Source organism: Athalia rosae, chromosome 6 (genome assembly GCF_917208135.1).
Source record: "Athalia rosae chromosome 6, iyAthRosa1.1, whole genome shotgun sequence".
Taxonomy (NCBI): Eukaryota; Metazoa; Arthropoda; class Insecta; order Hymenoptera; family Athaliidae; genus Athalia; species Athalia rosae.
This window is the reverse complement of record NC_064031.1, coordinates 5,357,394-5,378,640: the sequence shown is the minus strand read 5'-3', so window position 1 is coordinate 5,378,640 and position 21,247 is coordinate 5,357,394. Positions and strand designations below refer to the sequence as shown.

The 21,247-nt window shown below is 45.0% G+C and overlaps 2 protein-coding genes across 9 annotated transcripts in view; both read left to right on the top strand.

Moving 5' to 3' along the window:
* The window catches only part of LOC105692460, a 196,977-nt gene that overhangs the window by 143,534 nt on the left and 32,196 nt on the right, over positions 1 to 21,247 (top strand). The gene's annotated exons all lie outside the window — the stretch shown is intronic.
* The window catches only part of LOC105692450 (homeobox protein abdominal-A homolog), a 36,847-nt gene that overhangs the window by 11,926 nt on the left and 3,674 nt on the right, over positions 1 to 21,247 (top strand). For both annotated transcript variants that reach the window (XM_048657487.1, XM_048657488.1), the window contains exon 3: positions 20,782 to 21,155. In XM_048657487.1, coding sequence (XP_048513444.1) covers positions 20,782 to 21,155 — 374 coding nt within the window. The remainder of the gene's footprint in view (positions 1 to 20,781; positions 21,156 to 21,247) is intronic.

The window sequence follows — 21,247 nt, the reverse complement described above, 5'->3', positions numbered from 1 at the left end:
CACCCCGTAAACTCCAAACATCGTTTAAATTTGCTGACGGACGAGAGAGAAGAAAAAAAAAAATTTAACCCCCGCGCAGAAAAACCTTCAACCCCCAACGCTGAATTACGGTTGTTTGAAAATGAATTCAAACCGTTCAACGAACCCGCGCGCGACCACGCCGCTAAGTTTAACTCTCGTTGAAATTTTATTTCAACGATTCCGAAGCTGTTGGAATTTTATTTTTCGTTCGAGCGTTATATGTAGGTATATCGGAAACTCGTTTATATTCTTTAAAAGGTAAATCATACGCGCGGTCAAACTGAGAACCTATCTTACGCGATAATAATGATAACGACAATAACAATAACAATAACAATAACAATGTGAAAATAATAATTTTATTATTACAATAACAACGAGTAAAAGTATCGGTACAGAGAGATAAGTTAAGATTGCACGTACTAAACTTTTGCAATATATATATATATATATAATGTAATTATATCGGTCTCGTGAAAATTTACCGCAATTATTCCGTCAAGTTTATCTAACTACACAGAACGAGGAAGGGAGGGCAAAGATCTCGCGGTCTGCCCCGTACAAGCGTACATACATTATACATATACCTACACGTAAGGATAAACGCGGAGATATTAAGCTTCTTCTACCCACTGAGACTTTGCTGCTGCTGCTGCTGATGTTGCCGCTGCACTTGCCTTCGCTAATATTCGAACTATCGTATTATACGCGGTGAAAATCCACGGGAATTATTACGCAGATACTCGCGCACCGCAGTTCGTCCTACGTAGTAACAGTATATTATATATACATAGACGGTAAATGTTAGTACATACTATCGTATACTATAGTAGAATTTTCACCGCACGCCGCGAAATTGCAACGTGAATTTGAAGAATGCCTTATTCCCCAAGAGCAACTGTCCTAATTATGGTAATTCAACAACTTATTCCAACCGTTTGTAAAGTGGATATTGCCTGCACAAATTGTGGATACGGTTACGCGAGTCTGTCGTGAAAATATACGCGCATGATTTATCGTAGATTTTATGCCTCCGTGAGCGGTTTGACAACAATAATTTGCCATTCGCTGATAATTTTTAGTGTGTATATAACTTCGACGGCCGGACAAATTTCTCCATTTACTTGATTTGTCTTTTTCTTTCTCTCTCTCTCTCTCTCTCTCTCTCTCTCTCTCTCTCTTCGATTCGCGATCTTGAGAAATTTGACGAGTTCCGAATCGTCCCTGAGACATGAAAATAAAAAAAAAATAGGTAATAAATTCAAATCCGTTCGGTATACCGTTAGGATATATATACATATATTCCTTTCGATTAGAGGGAACTTATCGAGTTCAGCCATAGAAATATAAATCCCGTATAGTTCTGGTCGGCGTCGTCGTTTCGAAAACGCGACTTACGCGTTCTTATTCTGGCCACGAATAAATCTTCCCGATCGTTTAAAAGCGTAGGTACAATTTTTTCTATTTATTCTCTTTATTTCAGTTTTGTTTTTTTTGTTATTTTTATCAAACGCACCGGAAGCGTCGTATCAACGTCAGCTGATGCAGAGAACTGTGTATACCTATACGTACATAGTTTTTATGCTAATTCTAAAATTTATATACTTGATTTATCGGCCACTTTTCATAACTTGGAACGGATGTGTAGCGCGGTACTCGGAAATAGAGTTGTCCTCCTCGTGCCACTGAAACAGATCGAAATTATTTCTCGAATCTCTTTAGACTGCGGAGTGCCTCGCTTATATCGTTGGTATCCTACTCTGGATCCGATCTTTAGTTATTCACATCGGATATGATGTACATAGTTTAATTCATATAGGCCGATCGAAATTCGTTTTTTTTTTTTTCTTTTATTCGTGCAGCAGCCGCGACAGGGACGCGCGCTATACACCCCGTGTGAAAAATGGTGATCCATTCGTACGAGAGAAATGTGAGCGGAATATTTGGCGACTGGATATATATATATGTATATACGATGTGGGTATATTATTGAATGCGATATTCGCGTAACGCGATACCATAAGGTAACTAGAAGTGCGCGACACGTGGAGCTGCTCGAGTCAAAGGAATCGCTATATACATATACCGTAGCTGCAGCGATAAACCATACACGCCCGTATACCTATACTGTATATACAACTACCGTACAGACGAAGTCGTGTTCCTCTTCTCCTTTTCTCTAATTCTCATCTCGGTCGCTTTAATCCACGCCGAACTATTTCAAACAAAGTTTGTTTTGCCCCTTATCGCGGGATGTTGACGACCTCTGAAATTAATATCAGCTGTTCCTCGGTACGTGGTGTGTCTACAGCCTGTTAGTCTGGAACGGATGAATTCGAGTTGCCCGCGGTATATCGCGTCAGTCGGATATACCGCACACACGGATCCCGTGCAACCCCATCTTCCTGTGAAAAAAAGGTGAACGAATTTCATTCGCCTGAACTATCGACGAGTAAAACGAACACCTCCTTTCTCGGATTCCATTTTTTTTTTTTCTTTCTTCCTTCTCTTTCCTCTGCCTCGCGCGGGTCCCACTCGAACCCAATTAACCGAATCAGTTCGCCTCCAAAACAGTATTCCCAAAACTTTTCTCATCCTCGTACGTATACCTGCTGACGCCCACCCTCCCTTATCCGCGGAGCGAAAGGAGACAAAAAAAAAGAAAAATCCATCGCAAGTCCTGGTCGTTAAATATCTGGATCTCGGCTCACCACCCCATTCGATACAGATTTTACTCTTGATCGAACATCTTGCGACGTATCGAGATAAAGGAGGCTAAAAATCTTATCGGCTCATGTACATTGTAACGCCCACGGTTGTCGAATAAATGAGTCCCGTAGAACGCGACGTAATAACAAGCTTGGTTAGGTGCAGTCCGTTCGCTTCGTGGTTCGTTTTTTTGTTTTTTCTCGCGAGGGTGGTGGAGGAGGGTGGAGGTGACGACGAGCGCGATCGGAGCGCGGAGCGAGACGACTCTTGCGTACAACCGCGTATAGCCGGGGTCTAAGTTCGCGCTAGGTAGGGGCTGGAAGAGGGGGGGGAGTCGGAGGTGGCGTAGCGGAGGCTACAGCCCCCCCGGCGAGCACTATCGTAACAAATGCGGCCGTTTGCATAACACGGCGACGAGCAATTCCGGCGAGCTTGACGGCGCGCGATATAGACCTTTAGCTATACGTAGAACGGGCATCGGAGAGCGTGTACGGGGTGAACGGTGCTCCTTTCTCTCACCCTCTTCCAGCCCCCGAATTCCCCCCCCCCCCCCCCCCCCCCCCCCGACGTCCGCAGCCTCCCAGGGGTATCCGTGTAATCTACGGGCGCGAGATAGCCAATACGGAATGGGTTGGCGGGTCGGGGCTTGCGGTAGCTAAGAGGGGCGCTTCGCAGGGCGTTGGAATATCCGGCGCGCTACTACCGTCTCAGGGTATATACCTATATTTGTATACGTCGTGTACGTACGTACGTGTAATATCATTCCTTCGATACACAGCCGGTCTCTATTGGTACGGTTGCGGCCGGTGATGGTGGTGGTGGTGGTTTCTGTTATACCCCCCATGGACCGAGGCGGCGTCGCCCGGTAGCTTCGAAACAACGGCGCTAACGTTTGCCAACCAGTTCTCGATGTCTCCCCAAAGAGCCACGAGCTTTTAATGGGGATACCGTGAGTTTGCCAAGGCCGCAATGAAAGCATTAGTACATATACACCAGCGTATACCTGTACAATTTTCCACCCCTTATCTCTTCCGTGCTGCGCTTGCGGTGACGAAAGAAATTCCATGTAATATACTGGGTGAAAATAACGCCACCCCCCCCCCCCCCCCCCCCCTCCCGCCCCCCTTCAACACCGCCGCCGCCGCCACCAACGACTTCCGATATTTTCAACCCACCTCGCGAACCCCATTGACCAAAAATTTATGCAACTCAACCGACGAAATTCTCTCGGGTAAACGAAAATAAGAGAGACTAATATAACAGGTTAACTGATGTAGAAAAACAAAAAAAAAAAAACAAAAAAAATTATGCATGAGACTGCAGAATTGGTTGTCGATAAATTACCTCTATACGGGTATTTCGCGATACCGACCGCATGGACAAACGAGGATCGTCTCTTCGCTTTCTTTGTTTTATACGGTCGTCTTTTTTTTAATTTTATTTCGGTGATCTTTTATTGAGCCAAATGAGTATCGCCGTTGCAATTTTGTTGCGCCCGTACTGCACACGATATTATTACGGTCTTCGAAGTTCGGCGGGCACATACATATACCGGTGGGTGGATACTAACGGCGCGGAATGACCTCATCCCGCGATTCGATAGCGCGTTAACTACGCGTTGCAATAAATATTGCGAAAATATTTTAAATAATTCCCGAACGGTGGTAGGTAATACCTAATCCACGAAGCCCGCGTTTATGAACTTCTATACATTGGGAAGTTTATACGTCCCGAAAGTGCAGGGCGCGTGTGCATGTTTCGCATATACCGAAAAATCGCAACTCGTTCACATCCTTTAACCACCCTCGTGGTATTTCTCCTCTCCATATAGGTTATCACGACTCTATCCGACGATAAAAAGTAAAGGCTCAATTCCCAGCTTTTCTCCTTAAACTCGGAGCTTTCTCCTCCTGCGATGTATACCCGGTTATATCATACCTATATACACACATCGAGTTGCACCTGCCTTTCCTATCCTCGGGGGGCTCCTGCGGGAAGCGAACTGAGGTGATTCCGTATACGTGTACGTCTACGTGTACGTGTACACGTATACACTCGAGTATATTCGTACGTACGCGAGGACGTACGGAGGTCTTGCGAGGGAGGCTTACGTGTGGCCGAGTACCGACATTCCCATATACGTATATAGGTATATAATACGTACGGCTACCGGAGGGATATAATAGTAAAGCTACGTGTGGTGGGTGACGGGGGGGGGGGGGGAAAGGGGGTGGGGGGAGGGGTTGGTTGAAACGGGAGTCAAATCGTTACGAGCTCAAAGTAGTTCGGCGCATGCGTTGAGGAAGAAGCTGCTGGCGCTCCGCGTACAAGGGGTGGTTAGGGGGAGAATCTCTTTGTCCGTTATACATATATATATATATATACGCGACCCTCGCGCGGACGGGTTTTCCACCCCGCGCGGGCTTCTGGTGTTTCCCGCAAGGAGTTTCCCCACCGCGTGCCCATTTCTTTTTTTTTTTTCATTTCTTTTCTTTTCTTTTTCTTTATTTATTTCTCGATTTCCTCCCCCCCCCCCCCCCCCCCTCGCAAGTTTTCTTCCTCCCTCTTTTTCACTCGTTCCTACGTATAGCCGCCGCCACCGCCCCCTTTCTATCTTTCTACTTTTATTATATGTTCGACCGACAAAGTACAGTTTCGCCTTATTACCGACATCTTATTATTACATTCTTGTGGTTCGATGCGATAGTGTGCAGCCGTCAGCCGCACGTTTTCCGTTAATAAATCCCCGCGGATATTATCATGGGTATGATAAATCGTCGATTCAACGACATGTACAATACGCAGGGAGAGTAGAACATATGAGAAAACTGTCCGTTTCTCAATTACGATGCGCAGGTGATTTTTGAATTCCTGTTGTAAAATTTCGTGTCTAGAGAATGAAAAATAAAAATTGGAATAAAAAAAAATGTAACAACGCGTCTGGGGTACGTCGTAATCGTTCTGTGATGATGTATGAGAACGTATATAGACATATTCATCTAACGCCAGTAAAGCGATTCGTTCTATCGGGATATAAAAAGTTGATATCGATCAAACAGCTGCCCCGTCCCCGTCCTCCGTCACCCCGAGCAAACATAATTACACCTCTTCGTTATTTCCCTAACGTGTTGTCGACTTGTAATCCTCAACCACTTATACCCCATTTTCTATTCCTTCTCCTTCTCTACTCTTTATTCCCTAATTACGACGATTTAATCGGTTATACAAGGCATATAACTACGTCCGATGTATAGTCGAGCGTTGATAAATTGCTTGATTTTCTACCACGGATCACATTTCGGATCGTTGTGAGGCACGTGTACAGCTACCGATTAAACGCGTGCCTCGAAAGAAACTTCCTCTCGTGACAAGTGTCTCTGAACTTGAACCATTTTCTGCGGATAACCATTCGCGCATACCGTCCAGCGATTTCTAATTGTCGTATCTACGTTGAGAAAATCCCAGTGTTTCTGATTTCTGTTTTTTATTTATTTTTTTTTCTTCCTCCTTTCTTCGAACGCCAATTTCTCCGCAGAGATCAAATTTCCAAAACCGTACAGAAAAGGGAAACTAACGTGAACGGTGATGTTTACAAGAAACCCGGTTCACCGTGTACCGAACAAATTATTTCTTTTAGCGCGCGGAAACGTGACAAAGACAAAAGACCCGCGTCCCTTCGTTAAAAAAAACATCGTGTACAGGTACATTATACGTACACACGCAAATATATCCTGACGCGGTTTACATTTTTTTTTAACGCCGTCGTTCTTTTTTGGCTTTTTTCTTTTTTTTTTTCATTTTCGCTGTTTCGGCTTCTCCCTGACAAAAAACTTTCGCGACCTGACAATAATAATTGAACGCTGAATACACACGGAATCATTGAATATATATAACGCCTCGAGTAACTGCGCTATATCGCATACGTTATTAGCGGCGACATTTTGATGGGTCGCAGTAATAGTACGGCCAATATGTACTTCAAGGGTTACTTTCTGCTTCCGGGATGGCAGTGAGTTCGCGTATGTATAACCTATATATATGTATACATCGATGTACATATGTACATACATACGTACGTTACATATAGATACGTACGTATGTATAGGAAGGTATAGGCGGCAAATACACTTAGCGATCCGGCACCTCGACCTCGAGGATCGGGGGTCCTGCACGCGGGTCTTTGGGATAAAACGGGCTTTCGACTGGAAGGTTGCCTGAAAAAGAGGGCGGCGGGGTGTGAAAGGGGAAGGGGAAGGGAAGAAGGGTACAGCTGCGGAGTCGGTAGAGGTTGGGTTGGGTGCGTGCGGAGACGACCAATATCGTAAAGCCGCAACGTGGCCTGATTAAACGTTACGTTGGGTCGCGGCATTTCTCACCGTTGATACCCCGGTACGTTTCCCCGTTCCCCGCACACTCTCCTTCACCCCGTGTATGTACCCCTCCGGTACACCTCTGGCGGTTGCTTGCCAGAGTCCACATATTTCTTTCAATAGCTCGCGGAAATCGCTTGCCAAATAACGCGCCAGGAGGTGAAAAAAATTTAGGTGTATGGACATTGAACGAGATAAGAACTGAAACAAAAGAGAAAAGAAAAAAAATCAAAGAAAAAATACGAAAAGCAAAAAGATGGAGAAAGCAGAACGAAGATAAGGGAACGGTTGTTTTCTTTACGAGAAAATACGCCGGTGCGCCGAATTTCATTTTTTCAACACACTATTTCTCATTTCTGTAACTCCCAGATGTGGACCACTCCGCCCATTTTTTCCTAAATATTTTTCGAACTCTATGAAACTTTTTCGACGCATTGACGAGTCTCGTGAAAAATCAGAGATATTTTGATGGGATTTCCCGAGGTCGAAATACGTGAGAAAAGTGTCCTTGAATAAGCTTGTCTATGGATACCAATTCTCGCATATTTTGATTTTGAAAATTTGAATCTTCGAACCAAATTGATCCATCTGTAAAATTTACGTCGAAAAATTTTCATCGATTCCGAACCATATTTTCAGTATAAAAAGTCGCCTCTTTTTGACGTGGAATGCCCCATACGCAGATTGCGATGTGAGGTGGATATCCGTATAAAATTACACACGCGTAGGTGTGTTGTGACTCGTCAGGGGCGGGGTAGGTCAAGTTATATATCTGCACATCTGCATATCTATAGCGATATTACGACCGGTAAGAAATATAAGGCCAACCACGACTACCGCGACGGGGGAGGGGGGGGGGTCGAGGAGGAGGTGGGTACGTGGGGTACCTCGGCCGCAGTTCTTGATTTGTCTGAAGGAACAGCGGGATTCTCTCCGTAAAGGACTGCCAACTTGTTACGGAGAAACAGCAGTCGATCTACACGGTTTTTTTTTCTCTCGTATTTTTATTCTCAAATTGCCGCTGCGGGCTCCTACCGCTGCGGCGGCAGCCACCGCGGTGTATAACTCTGCCCCCGCATCTGTCGGACCCATTGATTATATATACCACGTTCGTTGAACATTTTTTTTTCTCTTTTTTGTGCCTCCTTCGTTCTCCGTCACGGTCATCAATTTTTGGCCAAATCGCGTCCAATCTTGTTGCAGCAATTATAACGAACTATTAGCTCTTGAATTTCAGTTTCGACGATCATTCGTATTTTTACGTAGTTTCACGAAGTAGAGTAAAAGAAATTTGACAACAATTCTTTTCGAATCGAGTTATACCATATAATGGAAAAATGTGAGTCGTAAATTGCAATCGTCGATAAATTATTAAGTTTATATATACAAACGACGGCCTGCCTGTTATATACAGTAGCTACAATATGATATTAACCTAGGTGTGTTGGAATTGAGACATTTTGTCTGTATTTTACATATTCTCGTAGGATTTTTATTAGGAAAAACAGCATGGTGGCATTTGTACGTAACGATACGCGGAGGGTGACGGGCAATATGGGGGACCGAGAGGAAAATGTTGCGCAGGGCCGTAATTAGAAGGTGGTGCTACCGACGTCGGTGTTTCCACTACGTTCTCCCCTCCGGGGGCTGCCCCCGAGCAGACGGTGAGAAAAGAGGGAGAGTACGTAACAGGGGCGGGGGGGTTCGTTATACGTTCCCGTTGTTCTTCTATAAAATACACTTTATACACACCTAGGCCGCCCCCCGCCTACCCACTCTAATGTATAACAAGCAAACATTAAGGGTGCGAACCCCCCGCGAAGGGATAACTAAAGTTTGGATAACGCCGTCGTCATTTCAATATGTCATCCTTTATTTTAAAATTAAAATCTAATCCCCGGCGAATCGTACGCGCCACCCTCCACCCCCCCCCCCCCCCCACCCACCCTCACCCTCCTTTATTCCGAGATTACATTTACTTCAAAAATTATTATCTCGCATCCTGCCGCGAGTCGTACCTATATTATATACACACAATAACCCGAATACATATGTAATACATACTCGACGTCTGTATCGGGATTGTTCGTCGACCGACAATGGACACGTGATGCTGAACAATTTTCTTCAACCCCCCCCCCCCCCCCCCCCTCTTCCCTCGTCTAGAGTCTCGCGATTTATGAACTTTGTTGCAACAGGCCCATTTTCCTTAATATAGGTATGCGTATACCCGCGTATAAACTATATCTTTCGAAACACACATAATATCTACATACATATATGTATATACATATGTATTCGTAAGTGAAGGTATACAGAACTCCACTTTTACAGATTGCTTTTCGCTTTATATAGACGTACACGATAAATTTGTTTTTTTTTTTTTTTTCTCTTTTCGCTCGCGGCATCGCGTACAGTATACACACGATACCTATACTTTCTCGCAGAGGCTTCGAAGATCCCCCGTCGTGATATCATTAATATCCCCCCACCACCACCACCACCTCTCTGTTTATTTCTCGAGTCAGTTGAGCCCTCGTTACATCCTCGTCGTCCGTCATTTTCCTGTTTTTTTTTTCTATTTTTTTCTTTCAACTTTTTTCTCTCTTCGTTCTACGCCCGGTTTCATACACCCCCGCGCTCTCATGCTATTGAGCAATTATGACGAACTCGTTCGTGTACGTCGATTCACCTATAGTATATATCCATATATATATAATATATATACATACCTCGATGCATCGGTGCGGAGGAGGAACAAAGAACGCATTCATTCATTCCTTCGTTCAATCCCCGCCGTAAGTTAAATACGTATATATAGGTATAACACGTGACCGTCTTGGCTGGATCAATCTTGCCGCGCCGCAGTTTCTTTTTACTATTTATTATACATGTGCTACAATTTATTACAGAGAAATTTGAGACACAAGCGCAGTATGTACGAGGAGTCTAATTATGTGTATAGAATATTATATACTAATTAAGAAGACTAGCGGCACTCGAATTCTCATTATAATTTTCAGGATACACAAGCTCTGGAATCGTGCTTTTTTTCTTTTTCTTTTTCTTTCGTAAGAATGGAATATATTTTACCCCTTCATTTTTCACAAAAATGCAGACCGAGTAATTAAAACACGTCTCTCGGAGATGGAAACTTACGGACAACTGCATATTTCGGAGGGGGTGGGGGGCGGAACAATTGAGTTGATTAGCCATCATTGATTCTGGTCTACGGATCGAAAGAATGCGAATAGATAATGTTCTCCGTACACATACATATATATGCGGATAACGTGGTTCTACGTCTACGTGTCGGTAGTACCTACCTAATGCGCGAGTGTGTCGGTATTACATTCATGGACGGCGATTCATTTTCTCTCGCGTCTCCGTATCGCCGTGAGATACACGCCGGATAATAGGACGCACCCTTATGGATGGCGTTGGATGGCGTCGGATACCGCTGGGAACAATGGAAGGCTTTCTCGTTCTCCTAGCTTCCCGGTCTCCGGGTATCCATCCCCCCCTTTAAGCTATCCTCGTACCCCAGAGCCCGCGTGCCCCTCCTCTCTCTCTTTTTTCTTTCGCCCGCGCTATCCATCCTCGTCGGTATCCTTTTATTCCGTGGTATAGGGTACGCACACCACCGCGTACCCGGACAACACGGGCGGGGAATGAGCTGTCCAACCAATCAGGATTTAAGTCTATTGCGAGGCGTGATGGACGCTCGGCTCTCCGTTCACCCTCTGCACCTTCTCTCTCCCTCTCTCTCTCTCTCTCTCTCTCTCTCTCTCTTTCGAGTTCTTTCTTTCTCTCTCGATTTTTTATTTTTTTACTCTTCTTCTTCACCGTCTTCAGCCCCCTCTGACAACAACGGTGCTTTTTATTTTTTTTGTTTTTTTTTCTTTTTTCTATTCTCTCTCTTTCTCGTACTAAAGTCTAGATCCTTAGAGCCCACATAAGCCCACTCGACGTTACCGGTGGGCAGAAACGCGGGTGACAAATATATATGGGTCCGATACATAGATAGGTATGTACGTATATTTCTATATATACACCTGCGAACCACCCCTCGCGCACATATACTGCCATCGAATCGTGTTTTACTCGCGGAGAAATTATACTGGTGGATGTTTCCGAACGGAAACAAATAAAATCCTCCGTTAAATGGGGAGACCGAATATTTTTCAATTTTTTTTTTATCACGTTTTTTCGAACCATTTTACGCCGTCAAGCCCGGCGACGTCGTCATTCGGGACATTGGGTTACAGTTTTTCAAAATCTCCACCGATAAACTTTTTGTTTTTTCGGTAGTTCGGATTTTAACGAATTCACGTACGGATTGACCGTTCTTTTTTTTTTTCGATTCAAAAACGTTCATCGAAAAGCTTCATACACTTCAGGTAAAACCCAATTTCCGCTACAGACTTTTGTACCGTTGGCTGAGTCGTGAAATGTATATATCGATGAAAAATCGACGACAATATCGAGGAACGGATAAATCGAAGCGAGGCGGGCGCTAGAGAGAAGAAGAATTTGATAAATCCATTCCGGCGAAGTCGTATGTATACGGGTACTTAGCTCTTAGCCAAGAGAGGGCTCGAGGAGAACATTAAACTTGGTTTAATCTCAGAGATAAAATTCTTGCCACCGCTAAAGCACCGCAACATCAGCTTTTAGTCACACACACACACACGGTGCAGTGCGCGGCGCGGCGAGACGTGTAATATATCTCATTCAATTAGCTGTATAATAAAACCGTTATCTATCGCCCGTAAAACGTCGAACGCATCGATCTATCTACATAAAGCACGTAAAAAGAAGAAGAAGAAGAAGAAGAAGAGAGAAGAAAAAAAAACAGAAATGGTGACATTGTAAGTCACTTGGCGGACGTAATCGGGATCAATTGAATAGAAATATGTTCGACGGTTCGGTGGATGCATATAAGCGACCGTCGTCGATTGATTTGTTTAGTGTATCTGCAGTTGATCCCGATCAAAACGATCATTGATCCAAATAGGTACGTGTGGATAAAACAAACGCATTCGAGTCGTTCGAACGATCGTACGACCGACGGTATGATTCTCCCATTAACGAGTTCGTTCGAAGTGGACAAATATCATTCCATGGTACATTCGACGAAGGGTTTATAGATCGCCTTAAAAACAATAAGAAATAATTGGCGAATGTTGACGTCTAATTAACGTTAAGCGAGATGAGGAGATAGATAGATAGACGGAGAGAGTGAGTAAAATCGTAAGGAAAAATGGCCAATTCACGCTCGTACAAACCGAAAATGTGTAGGGAGCGAAAGGTCGTCGACAAGTTCATTCGCCGTTGAACCGTAAACCGTGAAAGGTGAACCGTACACCGAACACACTCACAGTCAGTCAGTCAGTCCCCGCTAATCTCTTTCCTACTCTATAATGGAAGGTGAAACGTTCGCGCACGCCTACACGGCCGATTATACGTGAGCTTCGCTCTTCGGTATCTCGCTCTTTACGCACCGCTGATGGAAGGGGAGGCTGTTGGGGAGGTTGGCTAGTAGGTAAAACGGTAAGAAGAGGCGGTGCCGCGAGGCCGATAACTTCTACGACATCGCTGTAACATCGGTAAGACTGCACTTCCTAGTTCTACAGTGTTATATATACCTATATATATATACACATTTTCCGTTATCTATTCCCTTCCCTTTCGTCTCATCTCTTTTTACACTGAACCCTTTGTTGTTCTCGTCGCTGTCCCGGCGTCTCGGCAAGACTTTCGCAATTTGAATAAATTCCAGCTTATTCAGAAATATCCCCTTCTTCCGTACGCGGACGGTGACGCTGGAACTGCTGCAGCCGCATCATCGCGTCTACAATAGTTATAAATATCCTGCGCATGTAACGGCTCAATTTAGCGACACGCTCTCGCAGAACGAAGATGTGATTTGAAATACTGAAATCCTACGCCGATACGAAACACCGAGCTCCGGACGACGAGCAAATCTGATAGAATTTTACGCCGACTCAAACTTCCATGTTGGAAACTGCAGCGAGATTTTTTTTTTTTTTCGGGGGCCGCACTTGAGAACATTGAAGACGAATCGGGTCGCAGGGTTACCATTCTCCGTTTTAGAGTGTTAAGAAATGAGAAAAAAAAAACAACAACAAAAAACCAAGAAACACTCTTCGGTATTGAATGAATCCTTCATGTATATCATCGATTCCATTAGTTCGAATGTGACATTGAACGTTGGTTGATCTGTTGGTTTTTTTCTCGTGCATCGACTCGTAGTTTCTGTGTAGATAGATAGACTCCGATATGAGAAAAGTGTACAGGCAGAGCGGAAGGCGCGTAGTTGACATTTAATCGCAGCGGTAAAGATTTACGAGTGTCCTTTCGCATCGCCTGTTATAACCTACTACCTTTATACATACCTTTGCCACCGCTTACGTTTCCTTTTCGGTTTCAGTTTTAGGTCGGCGAGTGGGTAACGTGTACTTTATAGTCAACTGCACCGCGCCGTGGTACTCCATACACGCCGGGGGCGATCGTTGAAATTTAGTCGCCGAGTTGACGTCGCGCTAGCGTCAATTCGGATCGCGTGCCATTTCCCGATTATCATATCGTCCGTGCAATACCGGAGGTTCTTTTCTTCCCTGTGTTGAAACCGCAGAGAAGATTTTTCCCCGATATCCATTACACTGCGGGAGAAAACGAGGAATTCAATTTCCCGGAGACAATCTGTCGCCCCCGGATATACCTTCCGTCTAATTTTTCTCCTTCTTATACCCCTCTCTTATTTTCGCTCAATAAATAGGTCAACGGGATTCGATTTACAGCCAATCGGAAACTATTTAGGACCATATAGATTTATTTCATTCTCATATTCCGTACGCTATTCAACTTTATATCCGGGTTGATGTTATCCGAACTCTGTATATATATACATAGATATACCCAGCGGTTCATATGTGACCGATGCCTACGTGTAACCGTGCTCCGATCGAAGGGTAGCTGGACAGTCGTGTTTTATTACACACCCGGTATAATCTCGACGGATTGTTAGATCCGAATTAAAATACTCCTAGACTCAATTATTGTTCCTTATGTGGATCATAAGGCGTGACGGTAAAATCGATCGCACAAAATGTGACAAGTTTTTCCATCAATCCCAACTGCGGATCAACTCCCGATATTTTGCACCACCTATACAGTCGAACGACCGGTCTTGAAAATAAACCGAAACTGCAGAAACGGAAGTTGGTAAATATAACGAATGGGGTAAAAATGTCTGAATCTCGAAGAGACCGAGACTCAGACTTTCCTTACAATCTAATTTAACTGAATAATTCCAGAATCTTCTCAAAATCCGTAGACGCGAGGCACGCGATGTGACTTAATTCCGAGGGGTGTGAAACTCGGTGTATACCTACGGATGATCCCAGCTGTTCGAACATCCGAGCAAATCTTACGTGTATAGTTGTATCGGAGATTGGGGCGTTTTAGAATCGAAAGTATCGAGTCGAGAGCCGACGGGGGGGTGCGGCGGCGTCTTGTCGGGGTGAAACCGAAGGAGGGGGGTGGGTGGGTGTTCGGGGGATGAGCGAAGAAAAGCTGTTTTCAATGCGGCATTGAGAGTGCCTTTATGTCTGCGAACGTGAGTACAGCTATATACATAGGCGAGGGGTTTTTCAAGGGGGTAGAGAGAAGAACGAGGGGTGCGGGATACGGAGAGTGAAGAGCGAAAAGTGAAGAGGGAAGTAGCGGAGGTACGGACGGGAGGGTGGAGGAGGAGAGATAGGAGGGCTGACTCCGACGTTAACCGTAGCGTCGCGATTTATTGCCGGTTCGAGATATCTTGGCTCGCCCGAGCCTCCCGAACTCGCGGAGGGGTTCCCTCGGAAAGGGTCGGAGGACCGGCCGATCGAAGGGTGAGGGGGGGAGGGCCGGGGTCGGTGGAAACGGGGAGATTCGCGCCAGAGAGGCACGCAGCCTGGCAAACTTCCCCAATATCGGGGGGGTGCGCCTCTTTCGCAACCCCCGCCGCGGCAGCCGTACCACCACCACCACCACCACCGCCGCCGCAGCGTTCGCGCGAGAACGGAAAGCAGATATTAAACTTAATATATGGCCGCAATTAGGCGCAGGCCACACCACTCCACCGCTACATGCCTCCGCAGCGCGCCGCGTCCGCCCCCGTTCGACGCTATTTTCCCTCCGCCACCGTTCGCCCCTCTCCGCGAGCTTCCCGCCGACGTTCATATCCCCTGCCGCTCGCCGATTCCGACACCCCCCCCCCGCAGCCCCTCTGTCAACCGTAACTCCGACGAGCTTAAATCTCCGGAGGCAAAATGCTAAATAGTCCCGAGCGCGAATTACCGCGGGACGACGCGTCTGCACGCTGTATGTTATCATGTACTGCGGAATAGGGTGACGGCGACGTGGTCAGAAAAATTTTTGCCAACTAAAAAAAATACCGTATAAGAATATACAAGGGATGAATAAATGACGGTTGAAACTCTGGATGATTTTCTCTCTCTCTCTCCATTCGTCCGCTTCGCTCCCTTGACGCGAATCTTACTCTTCCCCAAATTTCGTGTAATATCTTCAGCTCGATCAACCATCTCCTTGGAAACTCCGGAGGCCGATTTACGTGTCTCGACTTTTAACGCTCGGTTAAAGAAAATCACAACGATAACCGTACAGCGAGCGCCGGGGGGATGAGACGAACGACCGTAGCGCGACACTGTACCATATCGTATCGTATCGTATACCCGAGTACACTTGTACAGGTTGTATCTGTATATATGTTCCGAAAGGAATATTCGGCAAACATTCGTACGTCGCGCGTATGTGAAACTGTGAGATGATTGCTAGCGTAATTTTCTCCCCAACCACATAAGGTATACCTAAAAGGCAATTTTCCTCGTCGCCGATTACACTTGAAATATACATACGTATGTATGTATATATATGTGTATATACATAACAATATATTTCTTCGGGGTGGATCATCTCGTACCGCGTTCGCGTAATATATAAGCCCAATAACTAAACCCATAACTAAACTCGCCGAGCTCTTATAACGTTACGTGTATAGTATAACTATATACATATACGTATGTATACGCGGGCATCTGCAGCACGTGAATTTTGCCTGCACAGAGAGAGACTTGCAACGGCGTACACCTCGTGGCACTGCGAAACCCCCACTCGTTCGCTTAGCGCACAGGGTCAACAGCTCCGGCAAAGGGAGCGTCGCGATCATCCCCTGGAAAATCGACTCGGTCGAGGCGCGAGGGAAGAGAAACCGAGCGACGAAGCGGCGGGAGGGTGACGGTGAGGGGGAGGGGAGAGAGAGCAGATATCTAAATAAATCTCGCATTAGGCTAATTTCGTCGAATTTATTTTTGATAGCGGGCGCAGCGCGCACCTTGATATCTTCGGATATATTTATGGGTCCTGGCGTGGGTGGCGTGCAGGTCTCGGCCGTATACCCCGGGTGGCTCGGGAGCTAACGTATAGCGGCCACCCCTCTGACGCCTGCCGTCAGCAGGATGAAATGGTCGCCCCCTCCCGGTAGTTGCCTTGGTAACCGTTGCTCCGGGTTCGTTCTCTCCTCCCTTCGGAGTTTTGCCGGCCGACTACCGACCGCCGCACCCGCCCCTCGCCACCCTACTGCGAGGTTTGGTTTGGTTTCGTTCGTTCGACGAGGGCTGTACGTACGTACGTACGTACGTATGTACGTGCGGCATACCTATATATACACGTGGAAACTCGAGGGTGGGAGGGGGGGGGGGGGGAAATACCACCCCATTCCACCCCATTCCACATCGTACCATATCACCTTTACCGCACGCACACGGTACTCCGAGGAGCCCGACGAACGCCACGTTGAGGACCACGAGAACGGCCATGTTGAATTCAATATCGGCGTTCTTCGCATTCCGTAGTAGCTGAATAAGGAGAGAGCAGACAGTTCTCCTCCGCTTTCGCGTTTCCTTGTTGTCTTCTTCCTCCTCGCATGATTTCCCTCGATTTTCGAAGCTATACGTCTGCCGTTCGAGTTTCCGCATGCTCGAAGTGTCGAAAACAAAACTCTGCGGCAGGACTCTATTTTCTTTTTATTTCTATTTTTTTTTTTTTTTTTTTTGGGAACCGTACAGAGTTCTCCTGATTCCAGTTCACTCGCATCTCGGTATACACGTGTGTGTTACGATCGTTGAGAGAACTGGGGAGAAAAAAAAATGACGCGGGATCCGCGCTCGATGATCGAACACCGGTCGCTAAAAAAGAGGGAATGTTCGCGAGCCGAGAATTATCTATTCGTATCCATTCGATCAGAAAAGTGGTAGCGTTCTTCCGCAGGTATAAAATAAGACGTCTTGGGGTACGTCGTGTTCTGTGAAATAACCTTTTTTTTACATCGATTTCAGAGGTAGTAATGCACCAACTTATACTATACATGTATATTCACTACAACTGCACACAAGCGGTTAGATACCGGAAGTTTATGCCCCATTAGCGTCACATTTATATTACGTAGACGTAAAGTCGATAGTTATAGGAGATTTTAGTAAACGTATTTCGTCAACTTGGGATACCGATCGTCGATTATTTCAATGCAAAGTACATGTACGGATAGATTCTAATAATTTGTCCATATTTTCTATACAAAACTGATTATCGCTTGAATACGGTAATCATAACTTCCTCGAAAATCGCCGCGGTCTGAATTGATACACGAAGCCGCGCTTCGCTAAATAATCGTTAATATCGTAGAAAATTATTGCGAGGCACATTTATACGGTGCATTCATTTTTTGTACACCGCTATCCGTCGACTCGAACACACAGGTATTCCAATTAACATACCCATTAAGGAGACTATATAAGAAATATCTGCACGGTATATAGAATAGAAAAAAAAAAATCGACCGCCGTGGGTTATCGGTATATATATATATATATAGGGTATAATAAAAACCGTTTCGCAAACTAGTATTTTGCATTTCCTTTTCACCCTCCACGCTCATAGTTGAATAGCGTGGAAATATTTAAACGTACCGCGAACCCTGCAAATATATAGCGACTCTCGCGAATAGGTACGCGACTACGCGATAAGTTATAGAAAAGACCTGCTAGGCAACGTCTCCGCATCGGTTGAGTTAGCGCCAAGCGAGTTATAGGCTGCAGGGTACCTACCTATATACCCCCATGTGTACACGGGTATTTACGATTACGGTATTAACGTGTGCACGCACACGGAACACACCGTACGTACGTACACGTGCGTAGATACGCACACGTTTTGCCAGGTGTATAAAATCGGGTGAGAGTCGCGTCTCTGGTGTACCATCGACGTATTTCCAGCCCCAATAGTACAAACATTGCGATGTACGAACGTACGAGAATTACGCATGCGAACGAAACTCGAGGCAAAGAAGAAGAAGAAGAAGAAGAAGAAGAAGAAAAAATAGGATTGTGCCGCATGCTTGTCACGGCGCCGCCAGGCTGGCGCGTCGACGCGACCATATCTAATTCGTATCCTTGTGCCAAAGTTACCTTTTCCTGTACCTTCGTACGATACATTTTTATGAATTCCATTACTTACTATTCCTACTAATTTCTACGTAGGGCTGATTCGGTTTCATAGGATAGATTCAAATCACACCGTCTCAAAAGCTAACAATATTGTCCTGGAATCCATTTTTCAATTTTGAAGTCTAGGAGCTAAGGGCTCATCCCTCGCCGTTTACCGCGTCTGTAGCATTCATGCAAATCGCGTTTACTTTGAAAGGTGCCCTTCGCTTTGCCCACTTTTTTCGCAATTTTTTCTCTTATCAATCTCATCTTATACCAGTCAAAATTTTTCGGAGGCAAGTGTTTACCTCACACTTGATTTTATAATACAATTCGACGAAAAGCGGATAAATTTTGGGTACCTATACCCGACATCGTAAGAAAAAAAGTACAAGAAAAAAGGGCGGAGGTGGGAGTGGGGATTGAAAAAAAATTTCTAGCCGGTCAGTCTGTAGAGGCGCATGCCACGATGGCATTTATGACTTTAACTCCTGCGGAGAAAGTCTGCAGCGAGTCGAGTTTTTTGTCGGTACTTACCCTGAGATATATATACACGTACCGTAGATCCTTATGGTGTATTTTCGGAAAGGGTTCTTATTCTTATAGTTGTCCCGCAGGACAGTCGTCGTATAATAAGGGATAACTTTCGCAACGAATTTTGGGAAAACTTTCTTTTTGCCCTTTCCTATTCCTTTCTTTTTTTCCGATCTTTTTTTTCTCTACTTTTTTTATATTTTTTTTACTGCTCCTCAACCCCTGCAATAAAGCGACCATCCGAAATTACCCTTTTGTTAGAAGACGTATAGAAAGTGAGGGGGCGAGAGAGAGCAAAACGAAAGGAGAGCTAAAAAATGGTGGAAAAAAAAAAAAGAAAACGAAAAAACGAAAAGAAATTTTTTTTTCGTCTCCACGAGAATGGTGGACACCGGTTGAGAAATGGAAAAAGTTGAGGCGCTGTACCGCGTAAGTGGAAATCCGAACCGCATGGCTAAAGCTTGACGACAAAGCGTCTTTCTTCGGAACTTTTCAACTCTCTCTCGCTCTCTCTCTCTCTCTCATTTTTCTGCAGTTTACGTCTACGAACGTTATTATTTTTTTTTTTTCCTTTTCAGTCTCTTTTGTTCTACCTAGTTACATCGCCGTTACAGAGGCAGCTTGATTCTGTGGCGTAATATTATTTTTTGGAAGAATAAAAAATAAGAAACAAAAAAAACAAAAAAAAACGGAAGAAAAAATGAAAATGAAAGAAACGTATTCGATACAGATCTCTGCAGGAGAGTCGAGCTATATACGAGCCAAGCGTATCCAAAGATTTGTTATTTGATAAATGAAAGTCGTAAATTTCAAGTATCTCTGAGAAAGTAATTAGCGTGTATATACGACATGAAATACCATTCGTGTTCGTACCGAAATATATAACGTGTGTACATATACAGTGGGCGCATATAGGTGTACATATGTAATTTGATTACTATTTTCTAGCTTATTTCTATAGACGACGGAGGTAATTGTTCGGCTGTTGTGTATGTATATACCCACGTGTACACCCCGCACGAAATAAAATTTTAATGAATTAAGTTTGCTGCGACCGAAAAAAGTACGGCGCGCGGTGTATAGGTTGGTAGGTACGCTCTTTTTTTCGTATCCGCTTTCCCGCGCGCTCGATACGTCGCCACACGGTTAGATCTTGAGAATTGATTCGAATACAGTTGAAAAATTACGTCCTAGCTCGTAAACATGTCTAACCGTATAACGCATTGCCGCAGTGGCTATATACATACTTATATACACCACGAACGAACCACGCACCGGTTTCCGTCTGGCATCGCAGGTAAAAAGAACCCCGGTGGCTATATCCACGGCCGGGCAAAACGCGCCTCGATTCGCTTTATCGTAAAAACGAATAAAGAGGAACGAATAGGGAAAAATCGAAACACATGATCGAGAAATTGCGAAATTCCGATCCTCCGTAGAACTGAGAATTACATCGGAGAAATTGATGTGATTCGATCGATCGAATGTCTCGCAGCGCTTGGTTCAATTTTTCCCCACTTCCACGAGCGGTAAAAATTCCGTAAAAAATGTTCAATGTTCTTTTCCACGGTTTCTTTCAGGTCCGAACGGTTGCCCGCGACGCAGAGGTAGACAGACCTACACGCGGTTCCAGACATTGGAACTCGAGAAGGAATTTCACTTTAACCATTACCTCACGAGGAGGCGACGAATCGAAATCGCTCACGCGTTGTGTCTTACGGAAAGACAGATAAAAATATGGTTTCAAAATCGGCGGATGAAATTGAAAAAGGAGTTGAGGGCCGTCAAAGAGATAAACGAACAGGCGAGACGCGAGAGAGAGGAACAGGACAGGATGAAACAACAACAGCAAGAGAAACAGGCGAAAATGCAACAGGAGCAACAGAACGCCCTTCAACATCAACAGCATCACGTCAGCGGTCTCGACAAAGCTCAGAGCGATCTACTAAAGGCGGTTAGTAAGGTTCCGACATAGAAGCTGGAGTACCGCGACGCGGTTGCCGAAATGACCGCGAGTCAGCGAGATTTATTCATTTCGTTTTCATA